Source organism: Pundamilia nyererei, unplaced genomic scaffold, assembly GCF_000239375.1.
Source record: "Pundamilia nyererei isolate P.nyererei 1_Seehausen unplaced genomic scaffold, PunNye1.0 scaffold00139, whole genome shotgun sequence".
Taxonomy (NCBI): domain Eukaryota; kingdom Metazoa; phylum Chordata; class Actinopteri; order Cichliformes; family Cichlidae; genus Pundamilia; species Pundamilia nyererei.
Window position 1 is genome coordinate 608,469 of NW_005187540.1, and position 15,303 is coordinate 623,771.

General features: G+C 48.6%; 2 protein-coding genes across 3 annotated transcripts in view; one reads left to right on the forward strand and one right to left on the reverse strand.

Moving 5' to 3' along the window:
* The window catches only part of LOC102214167 (acidic leucine-rich nuclear phosphoprotein 32 family member E), a 5,992-nt gene extending 2,693 nt beyond the window's left edge, over nt 1–3,299 (forward strand). The window contains exons 1-7 of one of the 2 annotated variants that reach the window (XM_005744116.2): nt 320–549; nt 647–796; nt 1,370–1,492; nt 1,649–1,808; nt 2,023–2,141; nt 2,261–2,327; nt 2,745–3,299. In XM_005744116.2, coding sequence (XP_005744173.1) covers nt 460–549; nt 647–796; nt 1,370–1,492; nt 1,649–1,808; nt 2,023–2,141; nt 2,261–2,327; nt 2,745–2,824 — 789 coding nt within the window. In that variant the 5' untranslated portion in view covers nt 320–459 and the 3' untranslated portion in view covers nt 2,825–3,299. Of the gene's footprint in view, nt 1–319; nt 550–646; nt 797–1,369; nt 1,493–1,648; nt 1,809–2,022; nt 2,142–2,260; nt 2,328–2,744 lie in introns of those variants that run through there. The other variant, XM_005744117.1, reaches the window with a different exon arrangement.
* Nucleotides 3,300–6,459: 3,160 nt separating this feature from the next.
* plekho1b (pleckstrin homology domain containing, family O member 1b) overlaps nt 6,460–15,303 on the reverse strand; it is a 14,576-nt gene continuing 5,732 nt past the window's right edge. The window contains exons 3-6 of the mRNA XM_005744123.2: nt 13,413–13,553; nt 10,339–10,443; nt 9,194–9,292; nt 6,460–8,677 (exon numbers count right to left, since the gene is read on the reverse strand). Of these exons, the coding sequence (XP_005744180.1) occupies nt 8,024–8,677; nt 9,194–9,292; nt 10,339–10,443; nt 13,413–13,553 (999 nt within the window). The 3' untranslated portion in view covers nt 6,460–8,023. The remainder of the gene's footprint in view (nt 8,678–9,193; nt 9,293–10,338; nt 10,444–13,412; nt 13,554–15,303) is intronic.

Consider the following 15,303-nt stretch of genomic DNA (forward strand, 5'->3'; position numbering starts at 1 on the left):
TCAATGGCTGTGAACAAAGAGAAACTTGTAAATAACTCATGAAAGAATAAAGTTACGTTGAAACCAAGCACACCATTGTTTTTCTTGTGACATTACCATTAAGTGTGATGTGTCACATGGTCCTCTTCCTATTGAAAAAAACAAAAGTTGTATCCAAGATGGCCGACTTCTAAATGGCCACCATGGTCACCGCCCATCTTGAGGAGTTTGCCCCCTCACATATACTAATGTGCCACAAACAGGACTTTAATACCACCAACCATTCCCATGTTATTACAGTGTATCCATATAAATGGCCCACCCTGTATTCTATATGAGGTCTCGTTTTCAAGAAGCGAGCCCCAGAGGTGTGTATGAAGTTGGGTACACACCTGTAACTGGGCAGGGAGATGTGTGAGTGTGTAATAGCTGGGCAAACTGTCGTCCCCCCCCCCCCCACGGGGCTACAGTAATTTTTAAATGCGGACATGTCGGAAGATCGTTTATTTAACACATTATATTTTACGGTCACAGACTGCAGTCTGTGTGTACGCCACCAGGTGGCAACAGGTGAGTGTGAGGCATGCAAACTGAAAGTTTGAATAAACCTGTGATGTATAATGTGGTGTAAATTTTACTCTTTGTCATGTGATGCGGTGGCGCTCAGGTGGCCGAGCTGGTGGTGGATAACTGTCGCTCCAGCGACGGTGAGGTGGAAGGACTCACAGACGATTACACGGGGCTGGAGATCCTCAGCATGGTGAATGTCGGCCTCAGCTCGCTCTCCAAACTGCCCTCACTGCCGAAACTACGCAAGGTCAGTTCACCCGCAGCTACGACACCTGAACACAGCACAGTCAGGATCGGCGTGTGTGCTGTGATGAACATCACATGTGACCTCTGATTGGATGTACCTTCTGAATGTGTCTTATGACCTTTGACCCCAGCACTGACCCTCACACTGAGAAGATGAACGATATTCCACTTTTATGCATCAGCTTGTTTCTGCCACAGGAAAGCAGTATTGTGCACTTTGAGATACCGAACTCAAATTTAGGGATATGGCCCACACACATCATCCATCTGCATCCAGATAATAAGGAAATGTCATCCACCGAGCTAGATCCTGGTTAGCAGTACTAACTTGAAATTTCAACTCAGAATTTGGAGTTATGTTTGACTTTATTTGTTTTTCAGTGGTGGAAACAAAGTTTCATACTTTTGGAGATGAATGAAAATATTTGAAGTACTGCTGCAGTACTGTACTACTGTAGTACTTCTACAGAGTCGATAGATGAGGAAAGATCTGGCGGGAATGAGCTGAGTAGTTGTTGTCTGTGTGCTGCTTCCTCCTCTCAGCACGCATGATGATGCATTTCCCGTGTTTCAGTTGGAGGTGAGCGATAACACCATCTCGGGGGGTCTGGACGCGCTGGCGGAGAAATGTCCCAGCCTGACCTACCTGAACCTGAGCGGGAACAAGATCAAGGATCTGAGCACCATCGAGCCTCTGGTACGTCCATTCATTAAGCTCGTTAGGCCGATCGCTAACGAAACACCCGAACCTGTCGATGGGAGACCCTGAAACGTAGCAGCAGATTAAAGTCGGGGAGTCTGGCGTTGCTGTCCATGTTTTTGAGGGTTCCTCTGCTTTGTTCTTGTACTGCAGCAAAACCTGAAGAACCTGAAGAGCCTGGACCTGTACAGCTGTGAGGTCTCAGCGCTGGACGACTACAGAGAGGGCGTCTTCGAGCTGCTGCCTCAGCTCACTTACCTGGACGGGTTTGACGAGGAAGACAATGAGGTGCCCGACTCCGAGGCCGAGAACGGTGAGCCGCTAACGCGGAGTCTCTCTGGCTTGACCGAGGGGCGGGGTCTATTTGTTTTTTATGTGCACACTTCGTTAAGCCATAAACGTTTCCGTCCAGTGAGCGCGTGCAGATCTGCTGGTCGCCTTCAGCCGCCTAATTCGGATTAAGGACAGGAAGTGGTCCACGGGGAGGACGAACGTCCTGTTTCTGATGTTAGGATGTTTTGTTCCAGATGAGGATGATGAAGCCGGCCCGCCAGGAGATGACGACGATGAAGACGACGATGAGGATGAGGAAGGCTCTGAGGGAGACGAGGTCGGTCTGTCGTACCTGATGAAGGAGGGAATCCAGGTGAGAGGTCATGACTTACAACTTCATTTATAATGAAGGTAAACAGAGAGCAGAGGAGGAGGAGCCTGCCTCACGGCGTGCTCACAGTTGAGTTTAACGTGTTTTTAACATATTTTAAGGATGAAGAGGACGATGGAGACTACGTCGAGGAGGACGAAGAGGACGAGGAGGAAGAAGAGGATGGAGGTTTGTGTCGCTGAAACGTGATTGGATTCTTTTGGGGGGAGGGGAGTTGTTGTTTTTTTTACAGCCCCTGTGGCGGTCGTCACGGTGACTTCGCCGTCGATGTCTGTGTTACAGTAACGATCACATCATGGCGTTTAAACTGCACGCTTAGGCCACGTTTCCCTGGTGACAGCTTTTACATGTGCGTAGTTACCCGATGATGAGTCATTGCGAGTTTCGCTGTCATGTGATTGATGTGTTCAATGAAACCCGTTCAGTGCAGCGCCACCTAGTGGCAAAACGATTTCTGCTCTTCTCTCGGCTGAGTGAAGGAATCGTAGTTCTGTCAGGGTTGCTTCCTCCTCAGTGTCACCATGTTATTGATTACTGATTACTGATTATTGATCAGGTGATTGATGGCTGCTCTGATTTCCTCAGATGAGGACGGCGCTGCTGTTCAGGGCGAGAAGAGGAAGAGAGACGCCGATGATGAAGGTGAAGATGACGACGACGAGTAGTCCAATCACCTTCGTACGCTATATCGTCTGACACCCCCGCCCCTCCCCACCTCCCCCTGACCCTGGCAGGACGTGGTTTTGGAGCTCCAGACAAACAGGAAACTGCGATCAGGCTCATCGCTGTCCTTCACCGCGGTGATGTCACTCCGCCAGCCAGCTGGTCAGCAGGAGGTCGATAACAGAGCTCAGAAATGCGCCGCGTTCCCTCAGACATGTCACGCACAGATATGGAATTCAAGAAAGTCACGAAGGACAAAAAAAATAGGAACACCTCAGCAGCTCCTCAGTCTGCTCCAGATTCATCACCTCCTCATCCTCATCACAGACAGCAGGGGGCGGCAACACGCCATTCCCCACTCCTGTGAACAGAATATTTAACAATCCCAGGAACGCCCTTCGTGATTGGTGTTTCTCAATTATGTGTGTGAAGGTTCTCAGTCATCCAGGTCATCGTAGTCTAAGGAGCTTGGAAAGCGTCTGGACTGCAGAGGGCAGAGCTGAAGAAGCGTCTCAGATGAGAGGTGAAACATCTTCAAGCCACTTAAAGACGTCCAGACGCTTTTCTTTCCAAGCTCTTAGACATCACAGCGCTGCCAGACTGTCTGCCTAGAGAACGCGGCGTGTTCCTGTCTCTCCTTTATTGATTATTGATCAGCTGGAAGGCGGAGCTCTTCCCAGTCAACCCAGTTCTCCTGACCCTGTGACTCCACTCTACACTACCCATGATTCTCAGCAGCTGATTGCGCCAAACATGGATCCAGAGTTGCCCTCCTCTCTGCTCTCTGATTGGATGACTCCAAAGCTCTTTGTAGTTGGCTCCTCCCCTAAGCTTTTTTTCTTCATTCTTTTAAATTGACTGTTACTGTTTTAACCCCGCCCCCGTCACCTGTGGGTCTGCGGCCTCCCTTCCCACCCCCACGGGTCCCTGTGTAAATAGAAGTGAACTGGTCTCTGTAGGTTTGTGCTGTCGTCCGTTTGGCCTGATCTGTCGTGTTAAGTTTGGAAGCGTAAAGCTGGAGCGATGCTCCTCCTCCGTAATTTTATTTTTTTATTCCTGTGTTCTGATCGTGTTGCTGTAACCAGAGTGTTTTTGAATAAAATGACTGAAATCTCCACGCCTTCTCCTTTCTCGTCACATCTCTTCACGCCCTAAATTATGAAAACAATTTTATTTTTCACTTTAGAATAAAGAACAATCAGAAATGGAAAGGCTCCTCGTGTTCTTCTTCCTGATGTTGCCGTCTCTCGGTGTAGCTACATCTATCACTGCGGCGTGCGTGTCCAGTTTGTCCAACAGGAATGTCTCGGGTTTGGCTGCTGTGGCAGCGCCCAGCTCCTGGAGTGTGTTCCTGTGCCGCCATGATCAGTATCCAGTGATGATGAATCCTTTTTGTGGAAATCTGCTGCAGGTTTCCAACCTGTTGGTTTCCAGCTGTAGTTGCAGCTCTCTGCCTGCAGAGGGCAGAGTTGTCCCTTTGTGAGGGTCATAATGTGTCACCTGAGAACAGGCCAGATATTTGTCTAAGTTAAAATAAGTTCCCTGGTGAGCCACGCCCATTTTTCAGATGTTTTATTTTGAATATTTTGTAATAAGCACATGAATCACTTGCTGATCGATGATTGGTTCTTTCTGCTGACAGCTCATCAAATGATTTCACATCATTGCAGTCACGCTTCCTGCTCTGCGTGTGTGTGTGTGTCTTGACTCGATATACTCCTGTCATGAGCACTCGGTCCTCTGAAGATTTATTTTTTCCTTATATGGATGTACATCACAACGAGGGGCGGAGCCAAGCACACGCAGCTCTGATTTCTGTGATAAAAATGTTTTACTTCACTTTTTATAGAAAGGAGGAAATTAAACAGAATCTGAAGCAGTCTGTTTTTCACAGACGAGCGTTCGGGCGTCTTACAGCGTCATGGTGACGATCAGGCGGTCAAAGTTCATCGTGAGACTCATAAAGTCATAAAACTGATTTGATAAGCTTCAGGTACCAAATCATTGACCATGTTCCTCATTTTAAACCTGCTCTTCGATCTTTTACCGTTATAATCCGTCTCAGAGGTCAGAGGTCACCGTACAGAAGCACGGCCTCAGTGGGCCGCGGGCTCTGTGATCGCAGGTGTTCCCCAGCTCTCTGTCTGTGATCATGAAACTGACCTCGCAGCCCATCGTTGGTCAGTCATGAAGCAGAAGTGTTTATGATGAAACCTGCAGTCAGCTGACACTGATGAGGTAACGCCGTTTAACTGAACACACACACACACACACACACACACACACACACTCTGATCAGTAAATCTGAGCCGATCCATCAATCTGATGTTCACCTGACATTTACTTACTGACTTTGTTTATGGCACTTGGTGATGTTCCCACAGGGAGGCGACTAACCTGTGTGTGCCTCACCTGTGTGCTGCAGGTGTGTGTGTGTATGTAAATGTCTTTGATTTGTTTCAATCATCAGGCTCCACCTGATAAGCAAATGATCTGCAGTTTGCATCCAGTTTGAATGAGACGTCTGAGAGCGACCTGCACACCTGCTGATGCTGGAAAACACCTGCTTTACACTGCAGCAGGGGCGTAGCCAGAGGGTAGGCGTGTCCACCGCAGGGCGGTGACCAGCGAGGGACTTTGAAGCTCTCAGACGTCACTGATGAGTGGGCCTGCTCTTCCTCAGCTTTGTTCTCCTTTTCATGACTCTAAAGTTTTCACAGGCTGGTCACGACGCCGTCAGTGTCCCGCTCTCGTCCTTAGAGGTTTAGAATAATAAATGTGGTGCACGCTGTCTGCTGAATCTCACTGTAACCGAACCCCCTGCAGGTATCACACCTGCATCTCAGCTCAGCCTCTGCACACACCAGCCGGCTCCTCCGCAGGAGCAACCTTTAACCAGCAGAAGTCACGATGATGCTTCCTGCCTTTAGTCTGAGCTGATCCGAGCACCTGGGAGGCGTTTTTTAGCTGAGGTGCAGGAGTGCGCCCTGAAAACCGGCACGCTGAGCATTTATTAGTACAGACAGGTGAGTCTGCAGGTGTGACCTGAAGGTGTTTCTCATCTCAGCTGAGAGTCAGTTGGCAACAGCAGGTCTCTTAGCAACAAGAGCTCACACGCTTCAAGTTCAGTTTTCATCACTTCTGAGGACTTTACATTAACTCACATTTGTTTCCTGCAGATCCTCTGACGTCCAGCAGAGGCAGCAGTGAGTTTGTCTCAGAGACTCCATGTTAAAACGTTACAGCAGAAATAAACGTGCTTAACGTAATAGGGGCGTGGCCTCTTTGACCCACAGGTATCTGTAGCTGCTAGCCATCTGCTAGCATCACCTGAACTGGACCTCTGGACCGTGTTTGTGCTGTCAGAGCCTTTTGTGAGTGAAATTTGAGAATTTTGATTGGATGTTCCTGATTAAATATGTCTGTGGAAGTAAACTGACAATGTAATTCATCTAAACCTTAAATCTAATCTGACTCCAACGTTCCACAGAATAAACTTAACCCGAGTCCCCCGGTGTAGTCAAACTTCAAGTTTAGTTATTACGAACCAATTTGTGTGGCCCCACATTGACTCAAAACAGGAACACACACACACTCACTCCTCATTAGCAGATCAAACAGACGGCACAGATCCAGGTTGAGTTTGCAGGTTTTATTTTAGCACATGAACTGATCAGGACTCACAGCATCACCACCTGCTTCACATCCCTTCAGGACTACATCTCCCATCATCCCCTCTGGGTTTAAGGCTACAGCAGCTGGCGAGGAGAAGTGCGAGTATAAAATGATCAAAAAAACACAGGAAGATCAGAGGAAACAGGAACAAATACAGCACGTGCAAGGACAAATACAGATCAATAAAATCAATCACAATCAGCCGGTTCTCACACCCACCTCTGACGGATGTGCTGAATGTGAGACACAAAAATGAAGCTACCTGTTTGTTATTTATTGCTCCCACTGAACCTCGATCATCTTCCAGCTCGATACAATCTGATAAAAAAATAAACTTATGCTCCGAGGAAACTCACTAATTGTTATTGCGGAATCGAAAAACTCCAAATAAAAACAGTTTCTGGTAAACCGTCTGAGCACGCTCATAGGTGTGCACCGCGAAGAAGCTCTCTGTGAGTGTGACGGGTTGTTTCCATGGACACGCATGATTGGAGGTCATGCTATGGCTGTTAAAGATACCCTGGAGTGTTGAACCTGCTTCATAGTGCAGACCTCAGGAGCTCTGATTGGACAGTTGGTCCAGTTCCTGATGAACTTTTACACCTGAGTTTCCAGCTAAGATTGAAGGCGGCCACATTCAGAGAAGAAGAAGAGTCCGAGGAGGACGACTCGGGAAGCAAAAGCCGGTCACAGCGTAGATCGGTTCATCCTCGCCGGCTTCTGTGACGGCGGCTGAGACCATGACTGGTTCTGGTTGTTCTTGTGTGAACTTTTCTAACAACGTGTGAAAGTAAGCTGTTTGTTCTGATGAACCAAACATCTGATGTACCGACTTTAAATTCCTTAATAACAACTGCACAAACTGCTTTTTCCTCTGCAGTCAGCAAAGAACAAAACCAGTCGCATTAACTGGTTCTGATGGAAGTCCAGAGCTCCAGAAAAAGTTGGTACTGAGCGGCGTCTGTGGGGGAAACCAACCATCAGCAGGAAGACCAGTTCGTACCGTCACTTTCAGAGTCGTCCTCCAACTCTGACCTCCACAGTAAACACCCTGCATTCGTACCGTCGACTGATTCCTCTTCAGTTTTTAAGCCTCAAACTGAAGGTTTGTCCCAGGAAGCAGAGCATAAAGGATCCACAGGTAAGGCCGTGGACCAGAATGAGATCGGGGTCCACAGTTTCCACGTCTCCAAACTCTTGTCTTGGCACATTTCCGGTCTCTCTGACACTGACGTCAGGTAAGTTTCCTTTAAAGGAACCTAAACTGAAAAACTACTCGGGTTAATCAAAGGCAGCGACGAGCCGACCAACCAGAATCAGGAACCTTCTGAGGAACAATTCCTGTTAGGTTTGGAGGTTTGAGGGGACCTGTAGGTTAGTCTCTGAGGGATCTATGCCTCAGGTATCAAGTCCTGGAAGCAGCTAAAACCTGAATTTAAAGAGTTTTAAAGTGATTCGTCCATCTTCATCGGAAGTCCATCGGACACAGCCGTTCACCCGGGCCGGGCTGAGTCGTACCGGCCGGCTCACATCAGGCTCTTGCGGTTTAGTCTGGAACTTTTAGAAGAGGTGATAGGGGAGGTGGAGTCCAGTTGTTGGTACAACTCCCTGAGCTCCTTCACCTCCTCCAGCACCTCCTGCGCCTGACTCCAGGCCGCCTTCGCCTCCTTCAGGAGTCTTTCTGCCTCGGTCGACTCCTTCCCCCACCTCACCATTCCCCGCTCACCCTCGGTGTCGCCCCGCACTTCCTTCAGCAGCCTTTCCGTCTTCTCCAACTTCTGGCTGATGAGCTCCTGCAGCTGACTGACGGGCGCCATCGCAGCGGTCGGTGCGGAGGCAGACGAACGACTCGCTGCCGCCGTTTTACTCTTATCGGCTCTAGTCTCAGAGTGGCTCAGGATCTCATCCATGGAGGCGCAGCGGTTTTTCTCTGCCGTCGTGAGGCGTTTTTCTGGCTGGGGGGTCTGCTCTGAGACCACCGTCACCTCACGGGGAAGGCTGTGAGATTTCCCAGCAGCCTCGGCAGTCCGAGCTGAGAGCGCGCCATCTGTTTTGGACCTGGCACAGTCCGGACTGAGGTGGGATGCAGAATTTTCCAAGCCGGTTCCTTGAGTGTTTGCAGCATCCTCTTCCTGGATCAAGTCCAGAGTCAGCATCCCATCCGAGGAGGAGGTGGAGGCCTGACAGACAGAGAGAGGAGGAAAATCAACAAAGACACAAAGAGTCTGACGGAAAAAAGCTTTTTCAGGCCGCTCTGACCACTAGAACGAAGAGTCCCACAGTCAGTCTGCACATACCTGACAGGTCAGAACAAATGTTTCGGTGCAAAGCAGAGGAAAAACGATTCGTGCCAAAGAAAACCCCAAAATAACAACTGTTCAATGCTTCTATTAAAACAAAGAACAACTGTGAACGGCATCGATAAACTGTTCGAAATATCCAGAAAACAATCTGCTGAAAAAACACAAAAAACTGTGGAAAAACTTACCAACCATTCAAAACGGCTCAAAGCTGCCCCAAAATCTGAATAACACTGAAAATCCCACCAACACCTCCAAAACAAGGCAAACAGCACACTGTAAAAAGTGTCCCAACAGGATGCGCCCGCTGCTAACCTGTAACCTGCCTCATCATTCACATCAGAAGTTCGAGGTTTGATGAAGAATAAAGTCCCAGAGGAAGAGGAGGATACTGACCACAGCCAGCAGGTGGCCTCTGGTTGGCAGTCGGCGGTTGTGAGGGATCTTCACTCGATCTCGAGTCAGATGAGACAGCTGCGAGTCTTCGACCATCACCTAAAAACAAACGAAGAAGGCACGTGGCCACCAATCACTGTGGGAGCTCCTCCAGGACAAACCTGACACAATCACATAAAGACACCTTAAGCAGTTACACGACCTGCAGTCATCATCATCATCATCATCATGGTGCTCTCACAGACGGACCGATGGACGGAGCCGCGAACGCTTCCATGTAGGTAACTTAGCATTAACCAGCACGAGCTCAGGATTGGACGTCCTGCTGACGCTGGCCGTACTTCCTGTTGACTGTTTATGAGGCGTGTTTCTACCTGGTGATTGGATGGATTCCTCACTTTTTTTTTTACCACTTTGACACCCAGTCTAAGGCGTGGCCACCGCACATCATGATCTCAAGAGTTTGGATGTAACACAGCACATCATCAATAGGACATGCATGTGCCACTAGCCTGGAACACGCTGTGAAAGACTATTGATCGGGGTATCGACGTGAGTATCGAGCGGTGGAAAAGGCAGACAGCTGCTCTGGCACATGCGCTGCTACAGAATAAACACATCAAAACAGAAAAGTCGCAGGAAACGCCAACATCGAGAGTCAGACCTGCATTAAAATCAGACGCCGCTCAGCCGTGTAACAGGAAGTGAGTGGGGGAAGCAGCCCAGTCACATGAAACACGCATGTTCAGGTTCAGTAACTTCTGCTTTCATCATGTCTACTTCCTTTATAAAAGAATCAAACCACAGAAACACATTCAGAAGCTGCCTGAGAGTCTGATTTTAGCGTCACTGACGTGTTCGACGTACAATGGCCACGGACAGTTCTGCACGTCAGACACACTCGGAAACGAAAACCTCGATTCAGTTTCATTTACAGCTCAAGGGTGAAAGGTCGTCGACTGTCCCAGACGTCCTCACCTGATCCGAACAGCTTCCATCTTTAAACCTGGAAAAACTACACAATCTGTCCAGGTGACAAACTACTAACAAGTCTGCGGCTTTCAGGCTGCTGACGAACAAAGGCGGGCCCAATCTTACTGACTAAACACAGCGGGGCTCCCTGTTTACATAATCAAAGATCACACCTCGTCCAGAACGCTGTTCTTGGCTCTGGTGATGGCGGCATTCAGGACGCTGATCCAGGATTCTTTCTCCTCTGGGCTGACAGCGAGGAAGACGAGGTTGGGAACCTGCAACAGAGCAGAGACACAACAGAGTTAGTCCACGCTCACGCCATCAGACACACCGGTTTGTATTTTTAATGTTTCAATATTTGGTTCAGTTTTTCAGGCATTTAGAGCTTTTAATGGAGACGCCACAGACGCAGAAATGATTTTACCTCGAGCTGAAAGTATCTGTGTTTATTATTCAGAGCAGGTCTCACACAGACGTCTGTACGTTATAACAGAAGCTGATTTACTGTGAACACTGATTGGATAGAACTGCTGACATCACACATAAGGACCCCGCCCCTGTCCCCCTTCAGCTGGATTACGAAGCCTCGGTGGGTGACACTTGCTGAGTGTGTGTGTGTATACATGTTTGTCTCTCAATGTGGGGACCACTATTAGTGCAAAGACCTGTAGGGTCCTCACTGTCACACTTCAAACCAACATGGAGGACATCATGTGAAGCGGTGCTGCGATGTCACCAGTAACCACAGAAAGGGATTCTACTGCACTAGAAAGCAGTAAAATAATTAAAATGGAGCTATCGTTTCGACCGTTCTGTCAAAAAAACCTTTTTGTTTATCTTGTCATTACCCAAACTGCACACCGAAGCTCTTTGTTTCTGCACACGGACATAAGGTGCAATATTCCTGCTTCTTCCTTTCACAATAAAAGTCTTGACATGCACTGTGTGACTTCTGTGGCGCCAGTGTCCGGCAGCCTCGCCTCTGTCAGTGCGCCCCAGGGTGGCTGTGGCTACAATGTAGCTGCTATCACCAGTGTGTGAATGTGTGTGTGAATGGGTGAATGACTGGATGTGTAAAGCGCTTTGGGGTCCTTGGGGACTAGTAAAGCGCTATATAAATACAGGCCATTTACCATTTATTTATTTACTTCTGAACATAAACTTGCTTCGAGCAGGGTTTTTCTAGGTTGCATAAAGTAAAGGAAAAAAGGGAAACAGTCACAAAACATATTTATTCTTCAGAAAAGAACCCTTCTCAGAGTGGACATAAAGGTCAAGATCAGGACTTTTTCACCGTGAGCAGGTAACCGATTCACGCCTAATGAATCATCTCAGATGTTCTGTGGACTGAAGTCTACTCTGTCTTTGGCTTCTTCTTTCTGGAATACGACAGCACTGGTTTCATACTGAGAACAGTTTGATCCTCATCCTCCATCTTCCTGTGCTAATGTGTTTGTTTTAGCCTAATTATAGCTCTGTAACTAGCCACCAGCTAGCACATCATCATATGTCATCTAGGCCAACTTCACGACCCTCCAAACACCTCTGAAATTAATTTTGATAACACCCACAGTCATGGCAGAGCGGTATATTTAGAGATCTAGTTAGCTAATTTCCTGCTAACGCTTAACTCTGCTAAAGCTCATAAAACATTTTTTTTTCAAGCACGCCTGGAGTTTAAACTTTATTGTAAGACCTCAGAGAAGAGCGCAGGGCCCTCAAGCTCCCAGGTAGAGGACCCGAGCTTGAAGATAAAGATCGCCCGCATATCTTAACAAAAAATACATAAAATACATAGATATAGATGGAAAAATCCATATAAATGAAAAAGAAAAAGACATTTCCTATAATTGTATCAATAGAAAAGTAAACTTAAAATGCCTAAAAATAAAATACCTGTGTGAAGTTTAAGAAAAAGGTTAGTTAGTAATAAACTGTATAAATAAAATAACCCTCCATAAGAGGAATAAGAGGCCGTGGCTTGACCACACAGAGACTTTGGCGGTGCAGGAGGCGGGCCTTGATATCAGGTCTCCACCCCTCCGAGAATTTGTCCTGTATATGACATCACCAGGAAACCTGCAGCACAGATTCTGGCATTTCATGGCATATTTCAACTCTGGAGTGGTTTCAGGGTTCAAGACCAGGTCCCGTTCAGGTAACACACGTCAGTGATGGTCCTCACAAGTACCCAAAGACAAGTATGTGTGTGTAATAGAATCTGCCACCCAGTCTGCAGGACACTTGATCCGCCCCTCCCCCTTTCCCCAAGAGCATTCTGGGTATCTGCGAACATCTGGTGTGTGTGTGTGTGTGTGTGTGTGCTGCTGTCGAGGAAAGCCTCTTGGAGCTGGAGCTCCACCTGTGCTCACTGACAGCCGCTGCTGAGTCGGGTCAATAACAGCTCCACCTGCTTTCCTGCACAGTTCAGACGGAGGTTTTATTCAGATTCACTCTGAGCTTCTGCACATGTGCAGACCGTGCGACACACGAGCCGCCTGGGAACATGAATAATCAATGACCTTAGGTTACAGGAGGTTTGATGAATCAGAGCTCTGCCTCTGTGCTGAGCACCGCTGCTGCTGCTCTTTATGGGACAAGTGAGGCGTGGATGGTGTTAATCACAGCGAGTCCTCCCCTGCTGGCGCTCCTTCTGGACTCTGATGGGACCAGCACGACCGACATGGACGCAGCTTTCATCAGTTTCACACTCGCCTGCTGCAACTTTTTATGGCGGTCACTCCAAACACCATGGGAAGTGTCTGTGGACGTGGACATGACAGCCGACTCAAATACAGATGAATCTCAGGCCGCCGTCAGGCGGGATTCTCGTGACACCACCAACATGTGGGAGGAGCTTACTGACACTTATCACCAGGAAAAAGGAGCCTTGATGTTCTGTAAATATGTTTCTGTGACCTAATTCCCAGTTTTACAAAGACTCCTCCTCATCCCATTGGCTGTTTGTGAATAATGATGATGATGATCATCATAATACAGATGGTGGCCCCGGGGCAGAGCCAGGATGCTGGAGACGTGACATCTCTCAGCTGGCCTGGGAACGCCTCGGTTTCCCTCGGATGAGCTGGAGGAGGAAAAAGGGCGGATGATAATGACGAGGGATCAGGTGTGGTGGCTTTTGGTCGTTTGGGACAGCAGGCTGAGAGCAGACAGGTGAGGTCCACCTGACAGTGAGCTGGCAACAGCACGGTGTGTCAGGTGTGTGCAGGTGTGTCAGGTGTACCGTGTTTCCTGGCGAGCTGCAGCGCTGCAGTCTGAACTTGCTGTGGTTCTTCTTGCTGCGGCTCTTGTTCTTCCTGAGTTCCTCGCAGCGCTCGTAGTCCGACAGGTCCAACACCTCGTCAGCTCGACCCAGCTCCTTCACCTACAGACACACAGGTATTACAGGTAAGTAACATAGGCAGGTAATACAGACAGACATCTGGAATCCTCTTTCACGGTTGCTGATTGGTTGAGGCTGTTGCCTAAGGAACAGCTAAGGCACAGGTCGTGACAGCAGGTAACGAAGGTCATTGGACAGGTGAGTCAGGTGTCCTGACCTCACCTGCTAACAGTGTTAGTCTGTGCATGAGTACGAACCTTCATCCTCCTGATCAATCAGCATCACCTCATTATTCTTTTATTTATTATGTGTACAAACTCCTGACAACGGTCACTACTGTCATTATTACTACTAAACTCTCAACGGACGCGCTTTGACCTTTAACCTTTTAATGAAACTGCAGGATTCCTGATGTTGTCTGTGTCACCTGAGGTGACCTTATCCGTCATTATAATTACTTCTGCGATTGGTGGACGTCATCGCTCACATGACCAAAACAACATGTCTTTATTCTCCAGTAAGAGGCTGTTCGGCCACACCCACATCCAGGTGGATCCCCTTAATGGTACTCGGTGAAAGCCTCACACTCACTGAGCCTGATGGGATTTGTAGTCTGACATCAGCTGAACATCTGGAGCTCATCTTTCAGTCTGAGGGACAGATGTTGATGCTAACGCCACTGTGAGGTGCTCTGAAGCATGAAAGCTGATTGGTTGTTGCCTCGTGTTTTGCAGCAGGTGTTTGGATGTGAGCAGCACTGATCCTCCGCTATCAGCTGATCTGCTCTGTGCTTACATCCACTCTGGGTTTAGGTTTACACACACGTGCACACACACACCAGCTCTCAGCGTGTTAGCATGTGCTAAGTGAAGGTTTCTCTTGTCACATCAGCTCATCAATCTCCATGGAAACAGCATCCATTATTAACCAGCATTAAAGTGAGACTTCCTGGGAGGCAGGACTCCCCCCCATACACACACACACAGACACACACACACACAGACACTTATTTATAACGCACATCAAACTTCCTCTTCCTCTTTGCAGTGTTGTTGCAGGGGTGGGGGGGACTACAGAGTGGGTGGGGGGTTGTAGAAACCAACAGAAATCCTCCTAAGCAGCCCCTCCTCCACCCAGCAGACCTCTTCTCATGGAGGGTGGAAGGGTGTCTGATAGATCGGAGGTAGGGGGTGGTGCACTGAGGGATTATGGGAGATGTGGTAGAGTGAGGAGAAGACAGGAAGCAGGGTGAGAGAGCAGCAGAGGGTCTCGGGTGGAAATCGAACCAGGGACGCTGCATTTGACCGTGCAGCACCAGGCCACCAGCTCAGGCGCCATGGTTCTGAGCTCACTTGGCTTTGAAACCAAACAAGTCAGTCATACAGAATTGACTTATCATTCACCGTGTAGCCCCGCCCCTGGCGGTGCTCTGAGGTCACGGGGTCATCGGGATTGCGCTCGTGAATCAGGTCTGATGCTTCGGTGACTGAAACTAAAACCAGGCACGCTCTGTCAGAGCACATGACCGCTGTCCTACACCTGCAGGAGGGTCCGGTCCGAGTGAACCTCCAGAACCAAACCAGGACCGCCAGCTGCAGTCCAACATGGAGGACGAAGAGGAGGAGTCTGTCTGACCACAAGACCAGAAACTTGACTCAGGACGGCTGATCAGCTGTTTACCTGATCGCACACATGCAGACAGATGTGTGTAACACAGATGCTGCCTGAGGATTACAGCAGCTTAACACACACACGCACACACACACGCACACACACACACACAAACACGCAC